Source organism: Anarrhichthys ocellatus, unplaced genomic scaffold (assembly GCF_004355925.1).
Source record: "Anarrhichthys ocellatus isolate YVR2014 unplaced genomic scaffold, GSC_Weel_1.0 scaffold20, whole genome shotgun sequence".
NCBI classification, from domain to species: domain Eukaryota; kingdom Metazoa; phylum Chordata; class Actinopteri; order Perciformes; family Anarhichadidae; genus Anarrhichthys; species Anarrhichthys ocellatus.
The window spans coordinates 2,794,206-2,804,387 of record NW_022280050.1 but is presented as its reverse complement, the minus strand read 5'-3'; the positions used below and the strand labels follow the sequence as shown (position 1 = coordinate 2,804,387).

Genomic DNA, 10,182 nt, shown 5'->3' with positions numbered 1-10,182 from the left:
GAGAGAGAGAGAGAGAGAGAGAGAGAGAGAGAGAGAGAGAGAGAGAGAGAGAGAGAGAGAGAACATTTGTTGGAAGGTGTCTCAAGGGAGACCCTCAAGCTGTCAGAAGGGTGTTGAAAGCCCCTATTCCCACATGTATCCTGATAGCCTTTATTTCTGCAGCACAAAAAAGTTTGACAAGCCCCTGCAAGACACCCTGAACTACTAAGAACAAAAACCGCTGGAACCTGCAGGCTAATATTTTTTATATTATTGTTATAATTTTGCTAATATAGACCATATATAGTATTCTTTAATTAATGCGACGACTCACATCTCATCCTGAAAACAAAAGGTATGCCTAGTGAGATCTTCCGCCACATATTTTTGTATTTTGTAAGTGAGAAAATACACTTATTGAACCCGATTATGTGGCACCAACCTGAGGCAGCTCCATTCCTGTGCAATGAATTTAATAATCAGTTGATTAATAGGTATTTCTTTCCCTGGCCCTTAACATAATATATTCCAGATATTCATCTTCGCAGTTTACCTGTAATTTAAGACGCCCATTCACATTTCTTGCTGAAATACTCTTATCCTTGGCTTCAGTGTTACAACACAAAGCTGACTTCACTTCTTTGATTTCAATGCTCTCTATTATCATGTGGTAAAAAACAAACAAACATTGAACACAACTTTTAAACAACTTTTGGTGACTATAACCTTAAAGGTGTAAAATAACGAGATTGGGAGCACTTGAGCCCCTCAACAGCTCTCAACATGGAGACGCCTGTGCCGGTTGCTTGGAGCCAATAATGGTAACAGTGCAAACAACTTCAAATGTGCTGACAGGGCTAACAGTGTTTACCTGTCGGGGAACCAGAGGATCAGTGCTACGCTTCCGCAATGATGCTGTCGGTCGAGACGGCGTTATTAGTTGTCACCGGCAAAGTGTAGCATTGCCCAAAAAAGAACCCATTACATTTGGAGGGGATCCAAATCATGGATTGAATCAACACATTATTTTTCACTTATGGAAACGGCCTTGGCAGAGCACACTCTCTAAGTGGCCTTCTAGTTTCTACAAGTGGCTGTTAATGTTAAGTGGTTAGCTGCAGTGGAGCTTGTAGCTGTTGCTGCCAATCACTTTTTCCTTTTGTTAGTATTAATGACAGATTACTGCCAGCGTACCAGATGGGTGGATGACTAACTGTTATTTGGAATATGATGCTTCTCATCGCATCAATACTCTGCACACAATAGCCAATACCTGATTTGTGATTTAAGTCTGACAGAAACCAAATGTTGTTTTCAATCCACTCTGACCTATCGCACGAATATCCTTTGCTTTTGATAGTATCAACATAGCTGGAACAGAATCTTAAATGAGCTATGCAACACTCCCCTCTTGTGTTATGGGGATTGTAGTGCAGGGAAAACTATATCACAATCGACTGAACAAACTTTCACTTAACTGAATTTACAGATCCAGTGATGAGGGAGATACAAGACAGGAGGTTGCAATGTTTTGGCTAAAACTAAAAGTATCTAACACGGCAACAAATCCTACCTAAAGGTTATAATGAGTTTTTACCAGCCGCGACACCGACGCTGGTATTGTTTTCACTTTGTGAATCTGTGTCATCATGACAAAATATGGTCCTGGAGACACCTGAGGCGGGAACTACCACAGAGACACGTTTGAGTACCTTGACAGGTGTTTATATGCCTGTGGACAGATATGCTAACCACGAAAGCGGCATAAACGTGGAGGACGCAGTCACAACACTTTATAGACATGTAGTTGAGATCAAAAATAAAGGTGGACTTCAATGATTTTGTGTGGTCTGAGCAAGGGGGGCGAAGAGACCACTGCCCCCCTCCCACACACACACACACACACGCAACACCCCTGGCTCGATTGCTGTTTTGGCTGATGTGATCCCATTGCAAGATGGCCTCTAGTTGACTTTGCTCAGCGTAATGATGTTTATATCTATCTACTCGGACAATGAGGATGCGCCTGCCCAATCCTACAACTCCTTCAAATTGAGCATATGTTGCACCAATGCTTCTTTCTACACTAAGAAAACATTGCCATAAAAGCTTCAACTCTGAAAGAGCTAACTAGAGATGGGATTATATCAGCCCGATGGCCCCTTCCCCACTTCCTACCATCGTACTACTGGCCCCCTTGCTCGGACCAAACCCCTCTCCGAACTTTGGCTTCATTTTTTTATCTCAAGTACACATCTGTAAAGTTTTGTGACCACATCTTGCATGGTTGCGACGCTAAAACGGTGACAAAAACACAAACATCTGGCAAAGTAGTTCCTGTTACAGTAGGCGTCTCATGATGACACACACACACAGACTTACAATGTAGAAAGAGAAAACAATACCAGCGGCAGAGGAATACTGGGGCATTCTGTTCGCCTCACCATGTTGGAGAAAGAGAGAAGACTTTGCCTCGTTTGTGCTGATGCCTGCACTGAAGTTCCCCGGAGGGTGTACAGCTATCCTTGAGTGCACACAGCAGTTTGTTTGCGCTCTGTGGAGACACACTGGACAACAAGCACCTTTGAAAACACATGTGGGCTCAGTGGATGTGTGAAAGCTCCCCACAAGCCTTCGTGTATATGGATGGCCATGGACCCTCCAGCTGTTATGTGCTACAACATGTGCACCATCCAAAAGAGTGTGTTAACATCAGGAGCTTTATGCTGCGCCAAAATAGAAACCAAACTCTTTACATTCGAACTTCAGAATGCCATTATTAATGAATGAGCTGAACCACAGCATTGACTTTTTTTATCACCCTTTAAAGTTGTCCAACTTCTTAGCAACCAGTTGGCTTTTTACACATCCAGCAGAAAGGGAGTGCCATTAGCTATTGTTAAGGAGTTGTGTTTCAAGCCTCCCGATTAATCTATTAGTCTATTGAGCTCTGTCTGTCTGGTCTCCAACAAAGACTAGCCTACTAGTACATCTGGCTCTTTAGCTGACAAATGCTAACCTGACCCACCAGATGGTTGTTACACAGAACCATCCGAGAAGCCATCAAGGGAACTGTTTTGAAAATGTTAAAAAAAGAAATACATGTGGCAGGAGATTGTATGTACCATCTGTCGATCAAACTCTTACCAAAGCAAGTCTTGAGAATTGAAAAAACATCCTTTGCATGGAGAAAAGCTGTCAGTGCCATTCTTTGATCTTCTTTCAATAAAGAAATACTCTCCAGTTGTGATACAGCTGATGCCATTGCAGCACGCTTGTTGTTTTCTGAACTAACAGTTGTCCTTTTCTGTGTCGCACACACCTGGTTGGTCCAACCAGCATTAATTGTAGCCTGACAAGATGGATTTTCATGTGATTTGTGATTGCGCAACTCTCACGCGATCATGACAACTGCTGTGCAAGGTAAGAGAAATGCTTACTCTGTGCAATTTTTTGGGCAGGTAGCATACGGTGGGTTGAACAGTTGCCTGCTGTGGCTGAAAACAATGTTGATGAGGCTAAACAGCTCCACATAGCTAAGGAGAGCTCCAGAGCTGATAACTCTCTGTGGGTTCATAAAGCGACACCTTTCATATTACACCTAGTCATTTGATCCATTGTTAATATAAAAAATAGATGAGCACAGTTTTAAAAATGAAAGCGCCAATTTCTTTTGTGACCTTGTCACATCCACTTTACATAAGTACGGAGTTTTGTTTAATGCTATTAACTCTGTTAATGCCCTCTCCTCTTAAATATCCCTCTACTGGTGTTGACCACTTTCAGCACGTTTCATTTAAAGTTGACCTCCTGATGGTAATACTAAATGTGGCCAGCTGTCTAATTGTAATCCTAATGTATTTTAGCACTGCCTGGGACACTGCAGACCGTACACTTTTATTAGACCACATACATGAGTGGGTAGATCTCGCCAAGTCTACACTCCAGTGGTTAAAATCCTATCAACCTTGTCTGTTAAAAGACAAGCAGCAATATTATGTCCTCTGCAAATGTTAATTGTTCTGTGCCAGCAGGGTTACTTTTAATGTCACATTCTTTTTTTGGTCAGCATTTGCTCTCATTTGGTTATATCAAATTAAATTGTGCTATGGACATCAAACATTTTATCATTTTTTTTAAGAATTAGACTTCAGATGGTTACGTCTTGTGTGTGCAGTAAGAATAACTTCTTAAAGTGATTTCAGACAAGAAAGGACAATAGTGTTAATTCTACATGCGTAGTACGCTAGAACAAATTTACCAGAAAATTCTGTGAAACGCTGGAACACATTGTTCATAGTTAGAAGTTAATCCAGGGTCTTTAAAATCCTTGACAACCTGGTTAAGTTGTCAAGCCTCATTTTTTTTAATCCCAGCAATTGCTCTGATATGTAAGCTTTTATATTAAATCATGCATACTTAATACGGCTAATCAATATAAGTAGAGGGAGACTTTTTTTGTTTGAATTAAGAAACTGTTTGAGCAACTACATACAAAAATTGGCATTGTTCGATCAATCTTTATAGAGCTACATGTTGACTGTGAAGAATATTTTCTGGTAGGTATAAACAGACTTTTGACTGACTTGAAATTGGCACCAAAATATCTTGGCATGAAAAAAATAGAATATCTCTTAACAGCAATACCATTCCCCCTGACAGTCTTCACACAACTTCTATATTCACGTTTCTGCTCTCTGCGCAGCATCGGGAGGAAGTGGCAAGTCGTCTTTGACGGTTATGTTTAACAAGTGCGCTAAAGAGCTCAAGCGTTCGGTGAAGTAATCAAGTCTGAAATTGATTTTAACTGGTAGCAAATTTTAAATTAAATTGGAATAAACAAATTGCCCAATTTAATGGATTGAACTGCAGGCCAGGGAATGATTACGTGTGTGTATGCGTGTGTGTGTGTGTGTGTCTGTGTGAAAAGACTGATAGTGAGAGTGTGTATCTGATCGTTACCTTGCAATGGATTTGCACTGCCTACCATGTTGGGGTGAGGTACACCACATGTCTGCAGGATACGAGTCTGAGAGATGCTGGCAGAGAGCATCTCCTGAGCTGGAGAGAGAGAGAGAGAGAGAGAGAGAGAGAGAGAGAGAGAGAGAGAGAGAGAGAGAGACCTTTATTATTGTCTGCACAATAATCATCCTTCTCATCCGAATCACAATCATAATCATCATCGCATGAGGCCACCTTCACCATTAGGCCATTACTTCATTTCCATTGCAGCATCATTCGTTTAACACATTAATTATAGGCTTGATTGACCAGATTCAATTTCTTGATGATTAATTGTTTGTCGATTGACTTACATATTAATTACAGCCTTGCAATAGAAGTCACAAATACCATCATACCTGCCATCATGCCATAGGTAGCCTGCTGGTTGCTGTAGTGACAGGGGGCGACTGGGTAATGTAGGCCCGGGGGGCCGTTGCCAAGAGCGTTCCCGAGGGTGGAGGTGGACAGGTGCATGTGGGAGCGCTTGGAGTGCTGACCCAGGGACAGCCCAGATGATACTGATGGAGACAAATGTGGTTACAATCTGACCGGAGTACAAAAGATCAGCTAATTAAGAACTGGAGAGCGTTGGCTAGGATCTGATCTGAGGACAGGTCAGCTTTGAATACAGTTCAGACTATAGAGTTTGACTGATATGAGGTTTTGAAAACTACTATATTTTATTTTCAAATTGGAACAGGTGCTATGTGTTGTCTTTAAATTTAAAGCGGGTTGTTAAAATGCGGAGTGCCCACGCAGTTGCTCACGCTCACTAAACTTTCCACTGAAAACCCATTAAATACTTTTTTAATAAATTTATCAAAAATATCATGTAAATAATTTTGACTAACTTAGTTTGCTCATGAAGTAAGTTTCACTGCTAATATTTGACTCTTTGCAAATGTCATCACGACAGTCTGGTGCTAGTGCTGACAGCGCAGAGAGAGATGCGAGTACAGTTTTAGTCGAGCACATTTATTCTTTAAACTAGAAACCGGAGAGTCAGCTACCATATCATTTGATGCTGGTACAGCTTTAAGCTGCTCAGTAAATACATTAAAATATGTAACCGAGATCACCTGACACATCCTTTGAACAAAAGTGATTTGGAATGAACGCATAAAGAGTAATGGCAAGCCAGAACATATGCTTCTAAAACCAGGGAAATTCACTTTTAGATGGCAACCAGTATCATTTATTGTGAATCCTCTTTAAAACCGTTCCTTTTGTTGATGCTCTCGTGTGATTAGTGTATTTTAATATAGCTGAGCACTGCTCTGGTCATGTCCTTTGCTAATTACATAAGTATTCATGTATTCATCTTTTTATCCAGCTTGATGTTCAATTCAGGCACCAATGCGTTGAGATGCACTCCAATGTAGAGACTGTGCACTGTGTGCCATGTATGATGACTTGACCAAAGCTTATGAGGCTGTCTTAAACATCAATATAAATACAGTGCCACTGAGGAAAATCCTGCCATAATTGAAAATTTGACTTCTTTCCTCATTGCATACTGTACTTATTTTTTAATTTAAATCAGATGACAGCTTTTCACCTTTAGTTGATACTCATTGAAAGACAGAAATCAAATATAGGCCAGCACAATTCCACAAGTACAGTACTGTCTGAGCAGAAAATCTATTTGCAAGATACGTTTGAATGGCTGCTACAGTATATACATTTTATGGCTAATGTTCTGCATGATGTGATCCGGTCTATTCTGAGCTACAACAATCAGCATAGACTAAAACCTGCAGGAAGTTTTATCCACAATGCTCCATAGGAGAAAAAAAGACCTTGAGGAGTTTGCTATACTGATAACATATCCTCAAAGCAATTATTCACTGAGTAGAGACAGCTGGGCCAAACCAGATGATTAGACACATTTACATAATTTCAGTTGGCTTTGAATAAATGCATTTTTTCAATCAAATTCATCTGCATTCTTGCTCAGCTTGGGTAAATTAGAGGCCTCTAGGAGCAACTTGTAGCCCCACATGACACATCACTCACCTGCAGCACCCATGCGTCTTTCTGTGTAATCGCTCACTGTCGACACGAGCAAATCTCACTTCATCACAGCACGGGATGGCACAGCGCCAAACTCCATTTTTTATAGCCTCACAAGGCTGAAGCGGAAGGCTGAAGTAGTACAGGGCTGCCTTTTTGCAGCTGGGATTTAATATCACAACAACGATACATGAACCATAGTCCATATCATTCAAGCACTATAAACTTCCACTCTCCCCTTATACTTCGCGACCGATGAAGCCTAATTTTTGCAGAACAATACGACATTTAAGAGAAAATACTCAACATTACAGGACAGTTTACCTGCAGAAACCATGCTGTGAGCGTGGGAGCTGGCTGCCAGGCAGTCACCGGTAGAGGTGTGGTGCATGAGGATTGGCAAGGGTGAATCTCCCGCAAGTGGGGTGAAAGAGTCGGCGCCGAATACCTGGCAGGCCATTCTTCTCTGGCCTCACTCAAATGGTGCGCTGACGTTTGAACTCTTAAGTGGTTTCTTTGCTTTGCTTTGCCTTCTCTTGCTTTAATTAGTCTTGTCTGCCATTGCTGCTTTCCTTGTCCTGTGTCTTTTATTGTCCTCTTGGAATCCCTTCCTTTCCTCTTCCTCTTCCTCCTGTGCGTCTTATCGGTGGCTTTTGTCTTCCTCTTGTCTTCTTTGGCCTTCTATTGCTCTGCCTTCTCGCTGCGTCTTGTCTTCTTTTCGTGTCCCGTTCTCCCTAATTCAGCCAAGCACAGCTCTCACTTCAGTCACTTGGGAATATGCAGTGAGAAAACTGCAAACGGGTACCTTTTTTTCCCTCAAAGGGAAATAGATGTCAGCCAGAACTCTGCACGGTTTGCGGCACATCTGTAGCCTCAGTCAAGACTCTCGAAAATGATTAGTTATGAGCTTCAGGTTGAAGTTACTATCACAGAAATATCTGCTCAAAACTGTTACTCAACGATTGTGTTATCTCTCATTAACGATGCATGTCCCTGTCTCTTTTTCTCTACTACAGATGCAGGTAGGCCGGTGTCTCTCATACCCTCAGCATTTCGCCGCCCTTGTCTACTGCAGGTATTTATATGCCACCCACCAACAACTAACCACCCCTCTCTCTACCTGTGAGGCCCCCTATTTCCTATCGAGCTGCTCACCCCCACCTACCAATCCCATGTCAGTGTTGTTATTACTTGTGTTTGTCCTTACCTGCATTCTCCTCATCTCGTTACCAAATCCAGGATTAGGGTGCAGAGCGGCTGAGAAACCCGATCCCCTCGTCTCCTCTCCCCTTCTCACTATCTGTCTCTCCCTCTCCCTGATTGCAGGGTTGTGTTGTTGTAGTTGCAATGGGAAAGTAAAGTGAACACTTAAAGTGCTCATTAAAATAACAAAGACTGGTTTCATGTGATAATGAAGTTGATGATATGGTGTGGCATGAAGCGTTGCCACAAATTGTCTCAAACCAATTGCAACCAATGCGGTGCACCACTTGGAAAAACACACTTATTTCACCACAGACATTTAATTGCCTTGCAAGAGCTTTTAGGTGTGATCGTGGAGCCTTGTCTCGGTGTGAGCGGAAATAAATTGTTTCCGTGTGGTGTCCATATTGTGGTGAATGCAGAGCTCTCGGGGCAAAGACAACAGGTCTCATCGGGGAGGATAAAGGTTAATCTGAAGAGCGTGGCCACCATGTGCACTCTGTTGTGTCTGTTTGTGTTTGTCCTGGGCTCTGCTTCACTATTGTTAATGTAGGTGGGCAGCAGGTGGAAAATAGCTTGTGGGTGGCAGGCACGATTCATCTTGTTAAAGCATGCAGTGTACATTTTGTCTGGATGCACTTAGTCCTTTGGAGAATGTCTGTCCTCAAAACATTTTATTTGTATTCATTCAAGTGTAGGGTTAAGAAATGCTCATGTTATATATATATATATATATATACATATATATTATATATGTATATATATATGTGTTAAAAAGCCCAAGTTGAAAAGGTCTGTCAGTTTGTCACATATCCATATTGAAGACATCTTCTTTCTAACTGTGTCTGGCATGTGCTGTCGTGGATATTTACCTAAAGTGTCACATTTGTAGGCATCAAAATCAAACGATGAATCCAAATGCTGATGCCATGGAGTCACTTCCTCCATCTCCCCTTCAATCTGCAACCTTAATACACGTGAGTCTTTAATCTGTTGTGTGATTAAACAAAACACAACGAGAATGAGCACTGATAAATAAAAGCCTTTGTGACAAATTGCAAAGCAAATCGAAACGGACTTTGACAAATCTCATTTCACCAGAGCAGGTTTGAAATAAACACACACCGAATCCTCAATATTGAGAAGACAACTGAATGTAATGGTGTGTGACAATAAAAGAAATCGCCAGCGCCATATCCTCCTTAAAATATTTCTCTCTCTTCTTTCATTTCAGCCAACACCTCCCACTCAGGGTAAAGACCATCTTCCCAGCTGGCGAATGCAGGTTTATTTTTGCACATAGAGACTGAACCACCTCTGTTTTATATCAATATGTGCACTGGTGCGAATCTCCTCCTAAAATCTAGCGGCAGATATTTAAAACGATTCTTCAGTCATTTCGATTCTAAATGAAAAGATCAGATTAATAATTCTTCATAATTCATAATAATCACAGATTAGCCTTACATGTAATCAGTTGATGGTGTAACAGCCTGCTGAGATGAAACAAGGTTGACACAACAGTACATGTAACCACAATGTATAAATACTAAACAGTTGACTAAGATTGAGAAAATCTACCTTTGAAATATCACATTTGGTTTAAATATTTGACTTATTACACATGATCAGGTCAGTGCTGTTTTCCTCTGATATGTTGAATATATATATATTTATATTGTGATACAAAGGTTGGGTAAAGGGTATCTTACTCTGAATTGCCTCCACTGTAATACTTTATTTTGCTGCATGAAGCACATAACATATTTTATTGTTATCATAACAAATATCTTTATTTTTACCAGATTGCTATTGTAATGACGTTCTAAACAGTTTCAGGGATGAGTACGCTTAAACACACAGAAAATGGCCAAATGTCACGATATGTTGAATTTTTTAATTTTTAAATACCAGCAAATGAAAGTTTCAAAGAGCTTGGATCAGACGTGTGTGGACTGAATATGCTTTTAGATGAGTAAAAAG

At 40.9% G+C, this 10,182-nt stretch overlaps 1 protein-coding gene across 2 annotated transcripts in view; it reads right to left on the bottom strand.

The window, feature by feature from the left end:
- The window catches only part of pou1f1 (POU class 1 homeobox 1), an 11,933-nt gene extending 3,033 nt beyond the window's left edge, over window positions 1-8,900 (bottom strand). For both annotated transcript variants that reach the window (XR_004213120.1, XM_031858419.1), the window contains exons 1-3: window positions 7,321-8,900; window positions 5,340-5,501; window positions 4,942-5,040 (exon numbers count right to left, since the gene is read on the bottom strand). Coding sequence is in view for 1 of the 2 variants with exons in the window: in XM_031858419.1 (XP_031714279.1) it covers window positions 4,942-5,040; window positions 5,340-5,501; window positions 7,321-7,456 (397 nt within the window). In the remaining variant the exon portion in view is untranslated. The remainder of the gene's footprint in view (window positions 1-4,941; window positions 5,041-5,339; window positions 5,502-7,320) is intronic.
- Window positions 8,901-10,182: the final 1,282 nt, after the last annotated feature.